We start from the raw sequence: 22,717 nt of genomic DNA, 5'->3' as shown, positions 1-22,717 counted from the left end.
TATATATTAATGCTGCCCATTATGGACACAAGCTATTTTCACCCATTTATTAATGATATGTTTTAAATTTGAGTGTTTCCTATCCCCTAAACCTCCAGGGGTGCACACAGTTTAATACTGGCAACTTCTTATTATGGGAAATACGAAAACGTCTTTTAAAACTACAATTCCCAGTAGAAAAGTGCCATAGAACATGTTGCAAAAAACAATTAGCCAGCATGTGTAGTTCTGGGGGGTGGGACTGGACCCGTTCGAATCCAGTTTTGGATAGTCTGCCGTGGTTTCATTCCATTTCATAGAGCTGTTTGACGCTCGGCGTAACCTTGGCGCACTGCCACTCCAACATCCAATCACAGAGCTTGAGGACTAATCACGGGGTTTGTCAAGCAAAGCGGATGTTGTAGTCCCAAATGATAGCTGAGGATTATGGGTAGTGTAGTGTCTTCGGCCATCCTAAACTCCCCAAAAACTATTTTTTTCTCCGAATCGAAGGTTAAAAACAAAAGCATTGTACACAATTTGAACCAATAAATGTTGTGTAATTAACAAGAATAAACTGATGTTTTTTAGTGGATGTGTAATGCAGATATATCACTGTGAAATCATTTGACAGTGCGGGGAATACTTCCGGTTTTATTATGAAAACTTCGAGAGCGGAAAAACTGTTTTCAACCCGTGAGGGTTGACGCCAACTTTACATTGACTCTGCCTTCAATATAAATGAATAGGGGAAAGACATAGTATATACACAATCTCCTGGCGAGACCTCAAATCATCTTCGTAATATCTATCAAACTATAGATCCTACACATCCACTGGACCTGGATTCTAAAAGTACAATATACACTTCTCGCTAGAAATCGAATCAAAAAGTATTTTAATGGTCAAACTATTCTACAATTTAGGATTTTCCAGAGAGGGTTATTTGTGAATATACGACCCTCCGGAGCGTTTGCAATTGCCGCAAATTGTTGTTTCTTACACGACCACTAGAGGTGCTAAACTTTAAAACGTGACTATGGGTTGTAATAAGCTGCTGAACAATCGACCTATTTGTTCGTTTTTTTGGAGGCTGAAAATATCACCTTAAGCTGGAACAAACACATTTGGATTCCGGTCAAATTTTACCTGAGGACAACAGAAATGTTACGTGATATGATTCAGATTGTACCTTTTGCAGTTTTTTTTAACACTTGATATCCATTGTAAAATGCAACTAAAAACACATAGACAAAGCCAGTAAGATTCGTGGAAACCATCATCAATCATTACGCAAATCATTGGATCATTTCCCACCACTAAGCAACAAGTCTTGTAGTGTAAGAACATTGTAGCTCTTCTTGTATCAACCATTGAATCCATCTGGCTTCCATGTTCATATTGCATTCGTCTTTTAAATCACTCCTTTCCATTGTGTTACTGTAAGTTGAATATAAAGCAATTATTTGCATTGCTGCTCCGATTAGTCATTCAGGCTGTAAATGACTGGGCGTCTATGGGAGGGGTCCTTGCATTGCATGGCTTGCAATTCAATGTTAAAGCAATCATACTGACCAGTATTTGACTTCAAATAATGACCTATGGACAAAACACACTCCCTCAGCCGGTCAACAGATCAGTGTGATTGCCTCTAAACCAGCTCGAAAGACGCTGACGCTGACATTTTCTTTTAATAGTCCGCCCACATGCGGTGTTGAGATCATTTTATAACATTTCAACAGGTTTTCATTCAATTTAAAATGAACTTTTGGGGGGGTGGAATTCAAAACATACAGGTGTGATGTTGAAATCAAGAAATGCATGAAATCTGGTAAGAGATTTCTGAGTTTTAAAAAAGAAAATTGACACTTTTTTGACAAAGCCACTGTAACAGAGAGCCCCTGTGATTTCCCTCTGTATAATGTGCGCTATACAGGGCATAATTCATCTGTGGCAAAATGTTATTCCTCTGTCTTTACCAAACCTGAAGTGAGTGTTGTTATGCTGTTACAGCGAGGTAGTGAGGGTTCTTTCTGATGTCCAGTGGTCTCCAGTCAGTGCAAAACATGTAGCTTTTTACTGCCATGCAATTCATGCTAAACATCTGTGCTGAATTATTTATTTGAATACTTTTTTACAGCCCTAGTTCTTAGACAATGTGGCTTCTTATAATATTTACCAGATTGTCCATAGAGTCATGTTACATTTCATAATCTGCATTCTCAAGATCGTAAACATTTAGTTGAAATTGAATTACTCAATCAACCGATGTTCATTATTTTGTTGTCAATGTCATTAGTAAAACAATGAAATAGGATTTTGTCGTGCCTGGTGGATTTTCTCCTGTTGGATTTTCTGACATTGTTGAAATAATAGCAAAAACGAACCTACCATCAGCCTGAAGAGGTAGGGAGATATAAGGATGGTCGCCACAAAGAAAGTACGAGCATCTTCTGGATCTGACAGGATGAACATCTTTATCTCAGACATGACACCTTACTAATGTTGAATAAAACACAAAGTAAGAAGCAATCGGTCTTAAATGTTATGGTATGGATTTAATCAACCTGCTGTAATAATATCCCCACACGAGTCTAATTTACGGATTTGGCTCCAGAAAACGTGACACAACACATATCAGTTGTTTATTAGAAATGAAAATGCCCAGTATCTATTGCACACTTCCTGCTGATAATATGTTCCTGCATGCAGGTGAAAGTAACAGCATGTCATCCTAATTCATTTAAATAACTTAATCGGTGCCAGTGGACATTTGTCTACACTCTACATAGAGAGCAGAGCGCACAGACACAGAGCGGGAATATAGCGGTGTGTTTCTGCCTCTACACACATGCACACACACACTGCAGCAGAGTACAGTTGAGGCTACAGTGTAAGTGATGAAGCAGCAGAAGCACGCTGGCGTCGATAAGGATCTAGCCTGACATTTATTAAAGCGCTCTTCCTCTCCAGCTGCAACACTGGGACATCCACACGGGGCCAGTGGACGAGGCATAATTAAAAAGGTAATGAGGCTGGCAGGGGCCCGCATGGCATGGTTAAAGCGCTGCCCACCGCTATCGGGTCAGCCAGGAATGAGAGGCGGTCCATATCAGCCCCCCCCCCACCTTTAGCCGCTGGAAGCATTCAAAACCTCTCCAGCTGTCCGAGTGCTGCATGGCTAAAAAGGTGGGAGTCACAGATAGGGTCCTTATCTCTCAGTTTAAAATGTAATTGTTGTCTTCATTGCACTACGTTTTTCTTCCCCCTTCACTTAAATCTTTAATGAAGATTAAGTGAGTCCCAACTAAGCCTTATCAACATGGGGAGGAGACAAAAGGCCTCATCAGGGTGGACTATGCACAAACAAACACTTATGTTTGTACTATATGGACGGGATATTGCAACAATATTGGAAAAGATGAGGACACACACATCTTCACATTTGCAGATGGAGAAAGGCTCGACACACATACATTCACAGGTCTGCTGGTAAAGATGTCAACAATTGTTTAGGTAATTCCTATCTATAAATATTTTCAGAAATGTATATTTTCAAACATTAGACATATTGTGCATATTTTGATATTAAGATTGAGATGTGTGTGTCTGTGTGAGCTCCTGTTGTGTTCTAACTGGATTCCACCAAACCCCTTTTTCTAAGTGTTGCACATCTTGTTTGTTTAGTATGATAACATTTAACACGTTTTAAAACCGTACTGCCATGTGTGACACCACACGATGAGCTCAGAAAGTGATTCAAAAGTGGCTAAATCCGCTGGGATTTATCCAGCAATTCATTATTTCAGTGATTTATAGTATACAGTATGAGTTTTTTCCGCTCATCAGCAATGTTACTCTACTTCCATTGTTCCAGACAGGTAAGAGTCCTATCTAACATGGCCACTAAAGCTTTCTTATACATATGGGACATGTCCCCATGCTTTAATGTTGAAAAGGCTCTGCAGCACACACACACACACACACACACACACACACACACACACACACACACACACACACACACACACACACACACACACACACACACACACACACACACACACACAAAAAATCAGATTTACACACACTGGATTCACCCTAAATCAGGGCTAAGTGGAAGTGACATACAGGGAGATGAAGAACATATCTTTTATTTGTATTGCACGTTGTTCATGTGTGTGTGTGTTTGTGTGTGCTTGCGTGCGCGCGCGTGTGTGTGTGTGCGTGCGTGTCTGCTTTTTTCTGATATGAAAATGAGTTGTGGAATGATACCATATCCAAAATTGCTTCTGCAGAAAGCTCTATATGAAGTTTAAGGCAACACGAGTCAATTCACTAATAACGCGCAACTCTGCATCTGCAGCCAAATCCCATATGGGTCTTCATATGTAAAGTGCTTTCCACTGAGCCGAAAATTATTCCCGTCTGCCCTCCTCACACACACACACACACACACACACACACACACACACACACACACACACACACACACACACACACACACACACACACACACACACACACACACACACACACACATGCGCGCAGCCACATACACATATCTAGATGGCCAAGAAGGATGAGGGAGGGAGAGGGAGACACAGAGAAAAGCTGACTTAAACATTTTTCTCCATTTCACAAAAGTAGCCGTGCTGTTGTCAACATGATGAATGAGAGAATAAAAAGAGAGAGACACATAGAAAGAAATGAGAGAGAGAGAGAGAGAGAGACATAGAAAGAAATGGGAGAGAGAGAGAGCGAGAGAGAGAGAGAGAGAGAGAGAGAGAGGTGGGTTGGGGAGGAACAAGTTCTAGAGGAAGGGGGGGAGGAAGTGTCCGAAGCGAAGAGATGACAGCAGCTGTTGAACATTTTCATCGGAACATTCTTTTAGCTCTGTGATGGAATCTGCATTAGAATGCACCGTGTGTGTGTGTGTGTGTGTGTGTGTGTGTGTGTGTGTGTGTGTGTGTGTGTGTGTGTGTGTGATCATGAAATGCGTGTAAACATGCCCTTTCACTCAGTTAATGATTAGACGGTCAGCACATTTGTAGGTGTGTGCGCGACGCGTGCTTGGATGCATGAATGCAAATGCACGCACACACACATTTATGACCCCATCCTGCTGCTGGTCATTAAACAGGTGAGACTCGCTCTAACAAGCCGCCTCAGCATGTTGCTGCGATGGACTGCGAGCTGCATGTTCTGCATACAGGTCGAGTGTGTGTCAGTGCATAATGAAGGGAGTAACCTAACGCTCGTAAGACTGCATGCTGTCAAATTAATGATGACTTGATTTTATGCATTTATGTGTGTTTACTATTGACTTATCTTACTTTTGGAAAATAAGGAACATTTTGTATTAAAATGGCAAAATAAGTTTTAAAAAACTTGTAACATAGAGAGGTTACAGGAGGAAAAATGTTCTTTACTTTCGACATTTTAAAATCCTAAAATAACAAATAAATGTTGAAAGAAAGCACCACTAATACAACCAGAGGAACTGATTTGTTGGCATGTTTTAAACATTCAAGCACGTAATGTATTGTGGTGCTAAAGATACAAAAACATATGTTACCAACATACAGGAGCTGCTGTATTGAAACGTTTTGGACTATTTAGGCTGAGGTCAAATGACACTTAATACGAAATAAAATAAAACTTTGCAGCTCTTGTAGAAAATGTGATGTATTTGTGGTGCTAAGGATTCAAAAATAAACATAAATACATGTTACAAACAAACAGTAATTGCAGTATTGGCACGTTCAAATTCAAGCTAAAGTCGAATGAGAACAAAAGACAAAATAAATTATGCAAGCTTTGCAGAGAATACATAATGTTTTTGGTGCTAAGGATTACAATAAAAGCAACACAAATACATATTTAAAACACGTTTGTGACGGCACGTTTTTAACGTTTTAAAGTGAGGTCAACTGAGAATTGAATTTTAAAAAATGATGTAACTGAGAATGTAATGTCCATTGTATCGGTTTAACCCATTGCAAAAAGAGAATATTGTTTATTTTTTCCCCAAGATTGTTCTACATTGTAGATCTAACCAACAGAAAAAGACTCTAAGCTGCAAAAATCCAAACAGGTAGTGCAGTCATTCGCTCATCACTACAAGAAATAACAAGGATTCACTGCTCTGAAATGTTTCAACGCAGCATTTTCCAACAGTTTTGCAACTGCACCCCTCTGCAACGTGTGTGAGTGCGGAGCAATGAAAAAGACAAAGAACAGAACATTTAATATCTGGTACCACCTGCTGGTCAGAGCCAGAGGAGATGAAACAGCATCCTCAGACTGCCATCTATTATTCTTGCTGCAAACTCAGAAGAGACAAATATAGAACTGAACTGAAGCAAAGCGTTCACAAAGATAAGAGCTGAAAAACACCACTGAGCTCTCTGACTGTGCCGAGGCAGGGTCCTCCAGCCTGTTATAGCCAGTAAAACAACATGAATATTCAATGTGAAGCGCCCGTCTTCTCCGGATGGCCCGGAGGACTCGCTGGCTGATTGTGATCCATGGTAGCTGACAATCGGCCCATTGCAGAGGGCCATAACCCGGTGCTTGTGTGCTGATGACAGTGTGAAGCGGAGGCCTCAAACGGAGCAGTAATTGGACATTACTCCTGCGGAGAGAGGCTAAAAGCATCTCCGCCTTTCTTTGTGCTGACATCCCTCTTTTACTCTCATCACACTCTTCTCCATTTCCCTTCGCTCTGGCCGGCGCTCCTTTAATTGTAATGGCCTTTCTGGGAGTGTTAAAAGCAGCTCAGAGACACTGGACATCACTTTAACACATACAAAGAGGACCTCCATCATTTGCACTCCTGAGCTCCCTCTGTCCGTGTGTTTGTGTCACCGTGAAAGCCCATAAATCCACACACTTTGTGTCTATGGGGCCTTTTCACCCCTTTGAGCCGATGAATATTTCACATCCGGGACTGAACGGAAGATATTTGTCGTTACAATCACTCTTATGTATCTCTGCGTGTGTTGTTTAAATCATCATCACAGAGATATTTCCCCTTTAGCTCCACATGCTAGTGTTTATCTTTGTTAATAATGTAAGGGTGGCTTTAACAGTGCCACGGTTGCTTTGTGCTATCACCATTAAGGCCAAGCTTACATTTTTAATGAGGAGGGAACACATTTAAAAACTACAGCTTCACTAACATTAACAAATGACTTTGGGGGTCGGATTCCAACAATCAGAGCAGATCAATCAGCCCGGAGCAATCAGTGTTCAACGTACAGTTTGGATTAGTTTGTGGTCCTGAGATCAGTCGATACTCATTGTGCTGAATGTCTCTGTCTTGTCTTTGTGTTTTCTTTTACTAGTATATACTGTCCCATCTGCTTCTGACTGATGGCAAACATGTAACTAATGTGAAATAAAGTGCAAGAGAGATTAATTTCCTAACTAGAGGAACAATAAGAGCTTCCATTAACCTCAGGGCAGAAGAAGATCCTCAACTTAATTGTATTATTTTGAGAGGACAAGTTTCATTAAGCTTTACAGGGTGCTACAGAAGTACACTTAGGAGATGGTGATGGAGATACATGCAGACGATGGAAAGGTTAGCAGTCGGGTCGATGTCGAGTGAGTATCGGATAAAGTGTTAGTGAATATTAAACAATACACCACATATTGTTGGAATAGAGGTGCCCTACCAAAGACATGAGTGCCAGGTATGTGTAGGGTTGCAAAGGGGCGGAAAATGTCCTGAAAGTTTCCATGGGAAGTTAAGCTGGGGAATTTTGGAAATATTCGATGCAAAATTAAACAAAAACACAACAGATTTTCTTTTCTTTTTTTATAATAATAATTTTTAATTAGAACAGAGCAAGTTTAGTTTAGTTTATTGAACAATTATTTGTTTCATTGAAGAACGAAAACAGGAATGTTGAGTTAAATGTTACTCATCCCCCCCAACCCCACTCATTAAAAAATGAACAAAAATGCACCCCCCATCCAAAAGTCCCATTCAAAATGTTAAATGAAAAGAGCTCTTCTCCCTCCAAGCAGTCCCATTAAACATGCAACAAGCAATCCTATGCATGTTTTAGTAAGTTATTGTCACCGTCTGTATTTGTGGAAATATGTACAAATAAGGATACAAGTATTTACACTTTCCTGGATCAGAATATAGACCCCACATACAGTATCATACCCCTTTTGCCACTGGCACCATGTCACCAACACACATCTAATGAAGGAGCTTCAAAGGAGCCACAACTCTCTCCAACAATGATCCTCGCACAACTTTTCAATTAGCTGCCATGTCAGTGTGATTGAGATGCTGAGCCGTGATTGGGCCTGGAGGCCTGTTGACGAACACTGATAGAGGCTAAACCATGCCAGGCTGTAATTGATATTATGAACAGGGGGGAGGAACTGTGTGAGTGTGTGAGTGTGTGTGTGTGTGTGTGTGTGTGTGTATCACATTGTATGTGCATTACAAATTCATGTCACTTTGCTCATACGTTGATTGAACTGATTTCTGCTATGAAATACTTGCTGTACGGGGGTTCCTCTAAGATGTTCAGATCATAGTCTCTTTGGATAATATTTACTAACATATAAGCCAAATATATGAGCTTTCGTCCATCATTTGGAAGGTGGGTGGTTAGATTCCTAGCCCCTCCAATCAACATGTGTCGATTGAGCAATTTTCTCTTTGTAGGACGCAGAGCCTAGCGGTGAAATCAGCTAGTTCAGTTACATGTCTACGGCTACATTCCCTAGTAGCGTGTGCCCCTTTATACAGCTGTTATCTGATTGGATGCACATTGAAATATCAGGGCAAAAAAAAATTAAATACAGTTTAAATAATTTGATCTTTGAGCGCAGCGCCAACTTGTAAAGCACTTTGAGGGGTTGCAAAAATGGTCAAGTGTCAAATAATGCACCCCATTTCCCATTTATGTATAAAAATGAACTGTACAGTAATCCTCATTCCTTTGTTCTGTGTCGAATGTTGTGGTAAAGCAAAGATGTGTACCACAGTATGTACTGGATCCATACAGTGGACCCAGAGGTGTATCACAGTGGAGCGCTGCAGCAGAACCACATGGACTGTGTATATTTCCACATATCTAAGCTGGTTGTGATTGATCTTTCTTCCCGCTATTAGATTGCTATTGATGTGCCAGTAGGACAGATGGCCACACCTACAGCCAGGGTCACGCTTCAGAACCTCAAATTTAATCGAAATAATAATACATTTTTTATGATCAGGCTGCATGGAGGTTTGGAAGCGAGCGCTGAGTTGCAGGGAGAGTGCAGGGCAACATTAGGACTGAGCGTTTACAGCCAGCATTTACGAGCCTGCACTAAAACACACCATGCACACAGTGGGAACTGGAGAACATAACGGCAAAACACTTTGACTTTAAGATGCAAAAGCTAGCCCACAAGTTCATCAAACACAAGCTTTGTCTTGGCAAGATAACATCTCAACGGTTTAGTGTCCCTAACCCTAACCCTAGCTGTCTGCTTTCAAATTGTCTTTGCATGATTAGCTAGTCCCCCTACATTTTCTTTATATACAATGTAATTTAATAATAAGGTCTACACATACAAGGATTTTACTTTGGAGTGAATTTTTGCAAACTTAAACACAATATAAAAAAGAAAACTAAGATAAAACTGTTCCTAAAGAGGCCCTATTATGCTTTTGGGATTTGTCCCTTTCCTGTAGTGATATATAGTTTTTGGTGCATGTAAATGGTCTGCAAAGGTTCAAATCTCTGTGTTTCCTCCAGAGGGAGTTTCTCTCTCACACACTCCCTGCCTGAAACGTCTCCATTCGCCTCCTTTGTTTACTTCCGTAAAGTGACATCATTATGTTACACTCACGCTTCTATTGGCTAGCGCTCCAACACATTTGATGTGATGGGCTAAGGGTTGGCACATCTCAAAGTAGTTGAGTGATTGGTCAACCGATGACTGGCCAGCTAACCAATCAGAGCAGACTGGGCTCTGATTTCAGACAGAGGGTGAAAAGAGGTGCTGCAACACAGGTAGTATGTGAAAAATAAAGAGCTTTTTGAACATTAGAGAATGGAGACATGTCACAGTAGAGACACTACATTCCAAAATTAACTTGAAAATGAGCAGAACAGGGCCTCTTTAAATCTATTTTAAAATGTAAAAAATTGCAAAGAAATGTTCCAAGAAATGTAAATATACAAAAATGTAATAATAATAATAAAAATAATAATATGACATATACTATGAGAATCAGAAAATGTGCAATATATCAACATGTGAAGTGGCAGAGAGGTACAGTAAAAATCCTATTCCATGGTAGTGTGAGGAAGCACGTACATTCAATATGACCAGCTGTAAATCATATTTCATCGATACTAGCTCTAAATAATAGATAGCAGCCTTTTAACTTGGGATGTTTTCACCTCAACAGACCTAATAATTCATTATCACAGAGGAAGAGGTTGAGAAGAAGGAGTAAGAGAGACAACATGAGAAAAAGATACATAGATAGATAGAGAGAGAGAGATAGATAGATAGATGGATGGATAGATAGATAGAGATAGAGAGATAGAGAGATAGATAGATAGATAGAGAGAGAGAGAGATAGATAGATAGATACATAGATAGACAGATAGGTGGATAGATAGAGAGATAAATAGATAGATAGATAGATAGATAGATAGATAGATAGATAGATAGATAGATAGAGAGATAGATAGACAGAGAGAGATATAGATTGATAGATAGAGAGAGAGATATAGATAGATAGAAAGAGATATATATATAGATAGATAGACAGATAGATGGATAGATAGATAGAGAGAGAGAGAGAGAGAGAGAGAGAGAGAGAGAGAGAGAGAGAGAGAGAGAGAGAGAGAGAGATAGATACTTTATTGATGGGAAATTCTTTCGTCATAGAAGCAGAAGTGTGNTTCAAAAGTTGAGCAATGTTCAACTTTTGAAGCTGAGGTGGAAGCGTCAGCCAATCAAATCCCGTTTATGCAAATCTGACAGTACAAGCGCTAGCCAATGATTGGCTAGCGCTTGTACTGTCAGATTTGCATAAACGGGATTTGATTGGCTGACGCTTCCACCTCAGCTTCAAAAGTTGAACATTGCTCAACTTTTGAATCCTGAAAATCCTGGAAATCCTGGAAATCTTCGCTTTGCTTCCCCACAATGCAGTTCGGCAAAAAGCGAGACAAATTGACGTCACCCCATTCAAAGTCAATGGGCAGAGAAGCTTTGGAAGCGTTGGAAGATTTTTTTAACGCTGCTGTGTAGACGGGTCGTTATATTCACAAATAACCCTCTCTGGAAAATCCTAAATTGTAGAATAGTTTGGCCAGAAGTGTATATTGTACTTTTAGAATCCAGGTCCAGTGGATGTGTAGGATCTACAGTTTGATAGATATTACAAAGATGATTTGAGGTCTCGCCAGGAGAATGTGTATATACTACGTCTTTACCCTATTCATTTCTATTGACGGCAGCATCCATGGCATTGGCGTCAACCCTCACGGGGTGAAAACTGTCAGGGAACCTAAATGCACACAGGACTAATGCAACAAACAAGACACAGGTGAGGAGGGAGGAGAAAACACATGAGCACAAGGTGAACACAATCTGGTAATCAGGTAGGAGGGAACAGGTAGAAGGGAACACACAGACAGGAAACCAAAGACAGATCTAGACAAGACAAAACACAACACAGACAGATCGTGACAGAAAACAGTATTTCCGGTCTCGAAGTTTTCATAATAAAACCGGAAGTATTCCCCTCACCGTCAAATGATTTTACAGTGATATCTGCCGTACTCATCCACTAAAAAACATTAGTTTATCCTTGTTAATTACACAACATTGATTGGTTTAAATTGTGTACAATGCTTTTGTGTTAGATTCGGAGAAACAAATAGTTTTTTGGGAGTTTAGGATGGCCGAAGACACTACACTACCCATAATCCTCAGCTATCGTTTGGGACTACAACCTCTACTTTGCTTGACAAACCCCGTGATTAATCCTCAAGCTCTGTGATTGGATGTTGGAGTGGCAGTGCGCCAAGGTTACGCCAAGCTTCAAACAGCTCTTTGAAATCACGGCAGACTATCCAAAACCCACCCCCCAGAGCTACACATGCTGGCTAATTGTGTTTCGCAACATGTTCTATGGCACGTCTCTACTGGGAATTGTAGTTTTAAGAGACGTTTTCGCATTTCCCATAATTAGAAGTTGCCAGTATTAAATTGTGTGCACCCCTGGAGGTTTAGGGGATAGGAAACACTCAAATGTAAAACATATAATTAATAAATGGGTGAAAATTGCTTGTGTCCATAATGGGCAGCATTACTATATACCCACATGACAGCTAAAGTCAGAAGAGCTTTATTTAACGGCTGGTCTTATGTCGGTGTTTTTGCAAATATGGCAGTAGCCATCGATCATCTTAAGATAAGATATACTTTATTGATCCCAAGTTGGGAACTGTTTTTGTTACAGCAGCATACTACTTTGTTCTACTCCACTACAATTCAGAGGTTAACCTGGTATTTTTACTCCGCTACATTTATTTGAGTTACTTTGCAGATTCTGATTAATGATGTGAAATATAAACAACCCTTAAATCAGACTTTAGTTACACCTGAGTAAAATTCAGGGAAGGTGATTGTTAAGTGCCAAAATAAAGTATGCAATATATTAGATGTTAAGTACTTTGTCAGTACTACTGACAAAGTACAGTTATCTCTAGATACCCCCAAAGTTTTTTTATTATTCAAAAGAAGACCTTAACTTAAAGTATTCTTTAATGTTTAAATAAAGCCTTATTAGTTTGTCTGTTTTGCACATCCTCCTGTTAATATCTTTGGACGTCCTCCACTAGATGTTTTATTGTAGAGATCACTACAGTATCTTCTTGATATTTTCTATTCTATATTTCTATCATTGACCTTCTACTTTCCACCTATTTTGTATGTAGCAAGAACACTCAGAATAAAGTATTATTTTTGTTTTGTTTATGTTCTCGGATTTCACATCGCATAAACACCATACCCCAACGTGCATTGCGGCCCTAAACATCCAATTACCGAGCTTCAATGATAGCTGAGGAATATGGGTAGTTCGATGTTTTAGTAAAACATCAAAACCTTTCAAATAAAAAATAAAAAACCAACATTTATTTATTTTGAGTGATATTGCCGTTGCGATATGATTGCCGATATTGGAAGAGCTGATCAATTTCGCATCATTGTTGTTGTAATGATTGAAAGATATATTCAAAATAATCGCTGTGTGATTTTTTTGTAGGATCTTCCAAACAAACACATTATATCAAATCTGTGAAATACTGATTGATATTTACACATATTTTGCCTTTACCAAATATTGGACCTCCTACAATTTTGAATAAAATAGCCAATATTGCAATTTGGATTACATTTGAATTAATTGCACAGCTTTGACCATCACTACTTTCATTGAATGATGGGGTTTATTCAAATGTATAACATCTGTGGAATTCACTGGTCAATTTTGTAAAATTATTCAACATTTTAGTTTTTTTTTAAACAAAAAATAAGGTTATATTTTGTGTTAATGAGTTCTATTGAACACAATTTTTCAAAATAAGAGTAAAACTTGGTGTCTAAATCAGAGTGAAGTTGGATTAGTTGTTTAGCAAAGATTTGGGTGAGAATTTATAGTATATGCTACATAATCAGTCAGATAAAGGGTACAAGCGACACACCATTTTTATTGTTTTTATTGTCATATTCCTATTTATGGCTTCAATTGCATTTCTTTTGTTCTGTTGTTTGCCATTATATGAAAGTCTATGTAAGCCTATGGGAAGAATGTGCCACTTCAGCATATAGCACGCTACTGTTGCACACCACAGTGGGTGGTTTCAACACAATTAAAGAACTAGTTAATAAATAATAGCCAGCCAACCCACCCCAACCCTAATAAATCCATTATAATGGCAGACCATAGAGTTTCTCCTGTTTTTACTCAATTATTGATGAAGACAAATTCCTCCAGGCACTAATTAGATCAACAGGAAATTAGTATTTATAGGAATACAGGCCTTCGGAAAAGGACATATTGAAAACGTCTAGTCTTCCAACAATTTCATGGTTATGCAAAAAGGTTTTAATGGAAAGTCTATTACCCAATACAGGGGGGAGGGGGTGGAGAAGGAGGAAAAGCCAGAGCAGTGCGATAGAGAGAAAGGATGTTTTACTTCAGTGTAGGGAACAGTCAGCTCTGCGTTATGTGTGTTTTACAGTCCTTGTCAAGGACTGTAAAACACACTTCAAGGTGCCAAAATCAAGGACTCCTTGAAGTATCAAAGAAGACATTTAAAAAAGTACAATGCCATCAAATAACAGTGTGTATACCGAGGCAACAAGTCGGTCATCATCCCAGAATATACAATAGACAAAGATTACAAGAGTACCAATAGCCACCCTAGCATCCATTCTCTTATGTCACCATAAAAAAAGAAGTGACAACTAACATGTCTTCATGTTCTCTCCATGCGTTCTCATACACGTCTTTGGTGTGTATACAATAGCGTTTTTTCTGTATATATTATTCCAATGCTTGGCCAAAAGTATTATATGTTCAGGTTGTTTCGTGTGATTGACTTGTTTAGCTGTGTGGTGACCAATAGCTTCCTTAATAGTAATTACTCAAACTAAAAACAAACTGGCAATACTGACCATGCAGGTGTCGTTTCAACAGGCTTCTACTTGTTTAATTTAATAACAGAAAAGCCTATATTTCAAAAGCTTAAAAAAGAACAACACTGTTTATATGGTGGGAAGAATGCAGAAAGCATATACATCGTTGGGAATTCAAAATGAGAACACTTAAAAAGCTAGAAGCCCCGTAAAATCTGATTTATACATACACTGATTAGTGAAAATATAGAAAATGTGTCTTTATAGAGTCTTCAAATTTTCTGTGTGAATGTGTGTTGTAATTTGAGACTCTCTGCGCTCTGTTTATGCAGTTAGCATACGTGCATGTTAGCGCCTGGCTAGCTAATGGCGGCCTCTCTGCACTATGCTAATGGGTGTTGACCACTGATAACATGGTACCGACCCACTGCATTGTCGCAGAAACAAAACCACTCTCCAGTTCGCCCTCAGGTTAGAACTGTTAGCTCTGTCTGCCATTGCTTGCACCGTTAGCTGCTAGCCGCTGGCTCGCTACATGTTGAGAGCAATGTTGAATCAATCATATGCTCTGAATTACATTTTACGGGAGTTAAGGACTAAGGCCTTAGACTAATTGATTTAGTAAATCATTTTAGGTTGTTTACTTCAATATTTAGTCTCGATGAACCTCGCAGATAACTTCTAGGGCCATCCGCCCATCAAAACTCATTGATTCATAACTACCCTGTCCCTTTAACTTCCATATTTCATTAAAAGGTCTCATCTTGTCTGAAAGAGTTATGCAATATCTTTGATATTATTATATTATTATTACGTTATGCTGTGTAAAGTATGTGTTTGCTTGTCTGATGATGTATGCATAACCACTTATTAGTTATCTAAACCAATTATTTTTAGTATGACTGGACGAACACAGGCAACAGACTAAACACAACTCTAAACTTTAAAACAGTCTTTACTTTGCGAAGGAGTAATTTAGTCCATTTGGAAACCAAAACAGATGAGGAGTCGGCAAAAGCATGGATCCGGTGCACCAGAAACACTGAACATGAGGTGAGAGGCTGTGGCTCAGTGGTTTAGTGGGCTGATCTTCGAATCAGAGGATAGCAAGTTCGAGTCCCACTGCATTCAGCATGTCGTTGTGTCCCTGAGACATTTCACCCCAAATTGCCCCTGTGGGGATTGTCCACAGTATTGAGTATGTAAGTCGCTCTGGATAAAAGCGTTTAACAAGTGACATGTAAGGTAATGTAAAGAAGTGCTGGAATGCTGTACATAGTGATAAGAAGACAAACTGATAAGAAGGGCAATGGTGACAAACACTAAATACGCCATCAGAGGTGAAACTAATTAGGAAGTAAACTTGCCGATAAAGACATTACACTTACACTGTAGTCACATAAGGACAGGATCTCTGTGCAGCCAATATGAACAACAAGCGGTGTTACCTCTAAACCAAAATGTACTTCGGTAGAATATTCCAACAATCGGTACAAATATTTGAAGTACGTCAAATGTCTCGTCAGCGTGTCAACTACAACATCAATATAACTTATACTTCTTGTATTGGTTACTAATGGCGCATTTCCACTGCAGTGTGTAGCACGGTTTAAGCGTGCCGTGCTAAACCCGGCCCGTTTTTTGTTGCATTTTAGTTCCGGCTAACGGGTACTGTTTCACAGTTTTTCTGGCTCTCCAAAATCCAGGTTCTTACCGGGCCAACAAACCGGGCTGAATATGCTAAACTAGAGAGAGAATCGCTGGCAAGGGGGCTACAACTACAACAAAATGAACATATTTTACCGTGATTTAATTGTAATACACGTTTCAAAATGATGCTGAAGTAACAACATACTGATACCTGTAAGTAAAAACCATGAATTAATGCTTTGACAAGTCTGCAGACAGATGGCAGGCGAAACACCTTTTAAAATGCTTGTTTTNGAGACACTTCAAACCAAATTGCTCCTGTGGGGATTGCCCACAGTATTGAGTATGGAAGTCGCTTTGGATATAAGCGTCTAACAAGTGAAATGTACTGTAATGTAAAATTCCACTGTAGCGACCGGTACATTAATGGGAAACCCTAAATGTTTGAGCACCCTCTATGAAATGTCAAGCTACCCCACAGCACCCCCAAAATAAATCTACTGAGCCTGACTTGTGTTGGGGGGGGCCTGACTTTTTTTTTTCTCCAAAGAGAAAAAGTTTGGGAACCACTGCTATAGAGTGTTATATAGGTTTTAGTGCATGCACATGGTCTGCAAAGGACTTCCTGAACCTAATGACATCACACTTACGCCTCTATTGGCTAGCGCTCCAACACATTGTACGTGATGGGCTAAGGGGCGGGACATCTCTAAGCGGTTGACCAATCACAACAGAGCCGGCCAATTAACCAGTCAGAGCAGTCTTGGCTCTGGACAGAGGGTCAAAGTATGAGAAAAAGAAAGACCTTTTTGAACATTAAAGCATTTAAACATGTCACAGTAGTGTCACAACATAACATTATTAAACCTGAAACAGAGTATAATATGCCCTCTTTAATTTGAGCCCTGTTCCCTTTATAAGCTTAACCAATGAAATCAGTCACTCCGGTTAAATAAAGCCCTCTCCTGACGAGCCTAGTGTTAATTTACTTTTGCTGATACCTGTGGTTTGTATTGACTTCATGTTTTCATCACTCCAGGCTTGCAAGGGTGAAGACTTGGGGAAAGTGGAGTTTGACGAAGAGATTAAAAAGCGCTTCAAGATGGTCTACGTGCCAAACTGGTTCTCTGTCGATCTGAAAACCGGGGTGAGTCTCAAACCTGCTTATAACATAGCTTTACATCTGTATCAGCGGATGGGACTTTATTTTCCTAAGTCAGGGTAATGGTCTTTATACATTTTTCTGTTTTTCAACAGATGCTCACCATCACGCTGGATGAAAGCGACTGCTTCGCTGCCTGGGTCTCTGCAAAGGATGCCGGCTTTTCAAGCTCTGATGGATCCGACCCAAAGTGTAAGATATCTGACCTAATCACATTTTATAAAAACTGTTTATTCATGCAGAACTAAAGCTAACTCTATTGGCAGCTTTGGTGGTTGTTAGTCTTTTTCGATTCAATATATTTACTGAAAGTAATTAAAGTCTTTGGGCTGACGGCGCCAGATTCAACAGTAACCTCAGTACAAAAACATTTGAAAGGAACATTTCCAGCAGAGATTTCTAGATGTTCACTCTTTATTTTTCCACACATAAAAGCATTCACTACACCGAGATGTCCCTCTACTACATTCTTCACATTAAACTGATGAGAACAATGCAAGGACAACTTGCGTCTTCTGCTAACTTGCTAGCTTAATCCCCCCCCCCTCTTCCCCACAGTGAACCTGGGTGGACTCCTGCTCCAGGCTCTGCTGGAGTTCTGGCCCAGAACTCGCATCAACCCCATGGATGAGGAGGAGAACGAGGTGAACCACGGTAAGGAAGGGAGACTATCCAGCCACTGGCCAAACAGACACCCCTCTGCAGTGATGCTCCGTGAAGGCTGCTCTCTCCACATCACTTCCTGCTGCTCTCTGTAAACCTCACTGACTTTGTCTCACAGTAGGAACGTGTTCTTTGTGCCCACAGTGAACGGGGAGCAGGAGAACCGGGTCCAGAAAGGAAATGGATATTTCCAAGTGCCACCACACACGCCAGTCATCTTTGGAGAGGCAGGAGGCAGAACTTTATTTAGGTAATGTTTCACCATCAGCAATATCACTGTGCCTCATCAGATTATAGGTGTTTTACTCATTTGATCTGGCGTTGCAGGTTGCTATGTAGAGATTCAGGTGGAGAGACGGAGTCCATGCTGCTGAACGAGACCGTTCCACAGTGGGTTATAGACATAACGGTAGATGTGAGTAAAAATGTTTTATTTTTATTAAGTAATATTAATTAATAAGTAAAACTGATTACAGGTTATTTAGACTATAAAAATAACATTTGCAGGCTCATGTGTTTGTGCGTTATACATGTATAGCTCATTCATTCAGAGAAGCTTACTTAATACACGTTTGCCAGTACGCCACTTGTGGTTTTAGGTAACACGTGTGCGCTTTTGTAATTTTTGTAAAATAAATGAAAACCCTTGTTACTAAAAAAACACAACATGCTAACAAGCATTTTCTACTCTGATATGCTTTTTTAAATGTCACTATAGGAAGAGGATGTTTTTAGTGGCTTTTTGTACGTTTCTTTTATTCGCCTAGCATTTAATGACTGTTTTTAAATGCCAATCTGCACTGTTTCTTAATGCTCTTAATGTTTTCATTTTTGTAAAGCACTTTGAGATGCCTTGTATTGAAAGGTGATAAATAAACTTGCCTGGCCTTGTGTCATAGAAGGAAAAGCTAAGGTTCTATATAAAAGGTCACAAAGTTCACACTGCGAGATTCAGTGCTTGATTCAGAATTTGTATTCACCTTTTTTTATATGGCGAATTTCAGGTGGTTTTAAGCCTAGAATAAGTAAAAAGACACATTTCTAACTATGGCTCTTTTTTTTGGAGCATTGGCGGCTACTTATCTACGGAGTTGTTAATCACAAGTGTAATCTGGATTACTTGTGACGTCCTTAGCGGTTCTCGCTGACAACCCCATTAGCATCTAGGATTCACTGAGTGACTCCTGCCAGTGCAGACATTTGACATCTGCCAATCTAGAGGGAAGTTAAAGTCAAATGGATTCTAAACATTCAGATTGAGGTCTCATTGCAAAACAAATCACCCTGTATCTGACCGCAGAGGAAGGTGGACTAAATCCAAATGGAACCGATCAGATTCTGTGGGCTTAGTGCTGTTAACACAGTTAGGAAAACGAGGTGTAATTCACAAAAACAGATTTGAACCACTGATGGACGCATTCTACAGATCCTGACACTGGGGGAGATAAATGGAATTCAGCCATCATTAATGTTATTCCCATATTTGCTTTGGAAAATTTGAATTTCGTCTTGAAAGAATGTCACTTTGTTTCTCCAAGGAAGACATTATTAGCATCTTTATAAAACACCTTGTGCACGAAGTTATCTTCTTTCCTCATCCAATGTTTCATATATTCACGCATCATCTTTCCTCTTCTATTCCAGAAAAATATGCCCAAATTCAACAAAATCCCATTCTACCTCCAGCCCCATTCTTCCTCCGGAGCAAAAACTCTAAAGAAGTAAGTGTCTTTTCTACTCTGAGAGTGTGATTCCTTTTCAATTATGGGATGCAAAAACAACCGTACATCTACAGTCATGGATGCTTGGAGTGCTGATTTCCCCCTGTGCGTTGTCTGCAGGGACCGCCTCTCGGCCAGCGACATGCTACAGGTGAGGAAGGTGATGGAGCACGTTTACGAGAAGATCATCAACCTGGACAACGAGTCGCAGACCACCAGCTCCTCGGCCAACGACAAGCCGGGGGATCAGGAGAAGGAGGAGGACATGGCCATGCTCGCCGAGGAGAAGATCGAACTAATGTGTCAAGACCAGGTGGGCTCTTTGCTCCAGATGTATTGAGGTCAAAGCTACGAGCAAAGTCATTGTAATAACCTATTATCATCTTTTCATCCTCCAACCAGGTTCTAGATCCCAACATGGACCTGCGAACAGTTAAACATTTTATCTGGAAGAGCGGAGGGGACTTGACGCTTCACTATAGGCAGAAGTCCACGTGAAAATGCTCATTTAAAAAACAAACAAACATGAACTCTTCGTCATTTGCCAATCACCACCCACCTCTGACATGTAGTACCCTAAAAAAATCGTTGTGTGGTCGAGAGTCGCGGTATCAATGAGAAAAATGTGTGAGGAAACAAAGCTCGAGGTGTATCATAGAGAAGTGACCAGAACAGGCCGGAGCAGCCGAGAGACATCGGGGACACAAGGGTCCGTAGTTTCATCTTTCTTTTTTTTTTTACAGTTTGAAGAAAGGACTTTCTTTTTCCCTCTGATTGGCGTTTTATTTTGAAGGGACGGTCTGTGTTTGTGTCCAAGCGTGTGTGTGTGTATGCACATGGATGTAGTAGACTGTTTTGTTTGTTCTAGTACATTCCAGGAAACTGTCCTTGTTCCACAAACGCTCAGCATTATCGGAGCACTTGGTCTCTGGGTAGCGTCACAGCCTCTCCTCTGTTCTGCTGTCATCTTAACTCTTAGACATCAAATTACCGCAGAGCTTGAAACCTCATTGACAGAAGCACTTGTCTGTGTCTTTTTTAGCTGTGCTGGTCTCAATGTTCTTTTTCGTTGTTGTAAATATGTGTACAACTTTTTTTGCTTTCAGTGACTTTCATTTGCAGCAGTTTTATTCCGTTATTGTACAGTTTACTTAACATTTATTTTTTCCCCCAAAATCCCTAGAGCACATTCACGGTCATTAATTTGACTTGGATGTTTAAATATTTAATACAACCCAAAAAATCATGTTAGTGGTTGTCCAAGTCATCTTAGCAATTGGGGAAATTATATGTAAGTTATATATCTTTTAATAACATGCTTACCCTTGGGTCATGAGCGGTGAGGGCTCTTCCTAATGTATATTTCATTTAGATTTAATAGTTCAATGAATATAACTTGAAGGGGAATCTCATCTAAGAGATTATATAAATATATCACCATGTGGAAATCTCTAAAGTGAACAGGAAAACCCTTTTTCTTTCTTCTTGCAGATCTTTTCATTGTACATTTTCCGCAGTTAATTTTTGCCATGAAGAGTGTGTTACGCCATCACGGGGGGGGAAGCATCGAGTGAGCTCTAATTGGCCAAAATCATGATGGGTACCACAATTAGGCCATGACGCTGCAATATCCCTTGTTGTAATAATTTGTTAAATATGTATATTTTAGGCATTCAAATAAATAAATTGGAATGGTTTAACAATGACACATTATGGGGATTGTAAATGGATGTGTTAGTGTGCGAAACAAGAAAAACAAGGGACGATTTTTCTTTTTTTAAAGTGATATGATTGTTTAACCTTCACCCATTCACATTCATCAAAAGATTCTGCACTCATTCCTAATAAAACATACAATTAATTGATAAAATATCTGCAAAAATACTTTTCCTTATTTTACACACTAGCACCTACTTTGACAGTGAAAAACTTTTAAGAAGCCCCCTAGAAAGAGAAATAATAACTCAACAGCAGCATCACTGTGGCTAGACGTCTTGCATACTCAATTGCACATTATCTGCCAACTCTCAGGCAGCATATGTCTACTGTTGCATAGATTACAAATATTTAAAAGAGTAAAATCAGACATGGGGGATATGATTCCAACCATACAAATTATTTTTAACAGATCCCAGGCTGCATAGCTGAATAAATCAAATTTAGAAACGGTGTTTAAAACATACTGACCTCGTGAAATCTGGAGTAAACGCATTTTATGCACAAACATTTCCGTCATACAAACACTTAAAAAATCCATAACATGGGCAGTACTGTAAAATGTTCCCTCTTAAAACCTTAAATGCTACCTTTTTAAAGCTTTGGGATTTATTTTAAAAACACAACAGATGTAACAATGCGCTTAAAAAAAATGTTGTGTTTTTGGATATTAAGGTGCGGCTGTGCTTTTCTGTATGCCTTTGGAAGTGTTAAAGTATTCATTCAACCGAAGCAAAGCCCTGTCACCCTTATAATCTAATAATTTTGCACCAAAGCATGAAAATGTTTTGACATTATGACCTTAGTGTACAAATTAGCAGTAACTCTCCCACATATAAAACAAATAGTATTTCTCTAATGCTTTAGTTTGTTTCTGTAGTGTAACTTACTTCATGAGGGATTGTTAGACTGTAATATAAAATCAGACAGCGTGTATCTGTTTTTTTCCTATACAGTGTTCCTTTTAAAAAAGCCCCAGTGATTGTCAACATCACCTTTTTTTTTGTGCGAGCTTACTCAAGAGGAGGTTCTTCCTCGTGACCTTCATATTGGTGAGCAGGAGAAACATCTAGAGGCTCCTCTGGTTCCATTGCTGGATCCTCTCCTGGCTCCTCTGCTGGAGAATCCTCTGCCGCCG

General features: G+C 39.6%; 1 protein-coding gene across 1 annotated transcript; it reads left to right on the top strand.

The window, feature by feature from the left end:
- Positions 1 to 17,007: 17,007 nt before the first annotated feature.
- LOC104962023 (WD repeat-containing protein 48-like) lies at positions 17,008 to 22,501 on the top strand. Its single transcript, XM_010790409.1, has 8 exons — positions 17,008 to 17,464; positions 17,575 to 17,671; positions 18,038 to 18,133; positions 18,287 to 18,392; positions 18,470 to 18,557; positions 19,787 to 19,863; positions 19,984 to 20,176; positions 20,266 to 22,501. Exons 1-8 carry the CDS (start codon positions 17,339 to 17,341, stop codon positions 20,359 to 20,361), a joined length of 879 nt encoding a protein of 292 aa, XP_010788711.1. The 5' UTR covers positions 17,008 to 17,338; the 3' UTR covers positions 20,362 to 22,501.
- Positions 22,502 to 22,717: the final 216 nt, after the last annotated feature.

Source organism: Notothenia coriiceps, unplaced genomic scaffold (assembly GCF_000735185.1).
Source record: "Notothenia coriiceps isolate Sejong01 unplaced genomic scaffold, NC01 NC01_scaffold00034183, whole genome shotgun sequence".
In the NCBI taxonomy this organism is placed as follows: Eukaryota; Metazoa; Chordata; class Actinopteri; order Perciformes; family Nototheniidae; genus Notothenia; species Notothenia coriiceps.
This window is presented reverse-complemented; position numbering and strand designations above follow the sequence as displayed.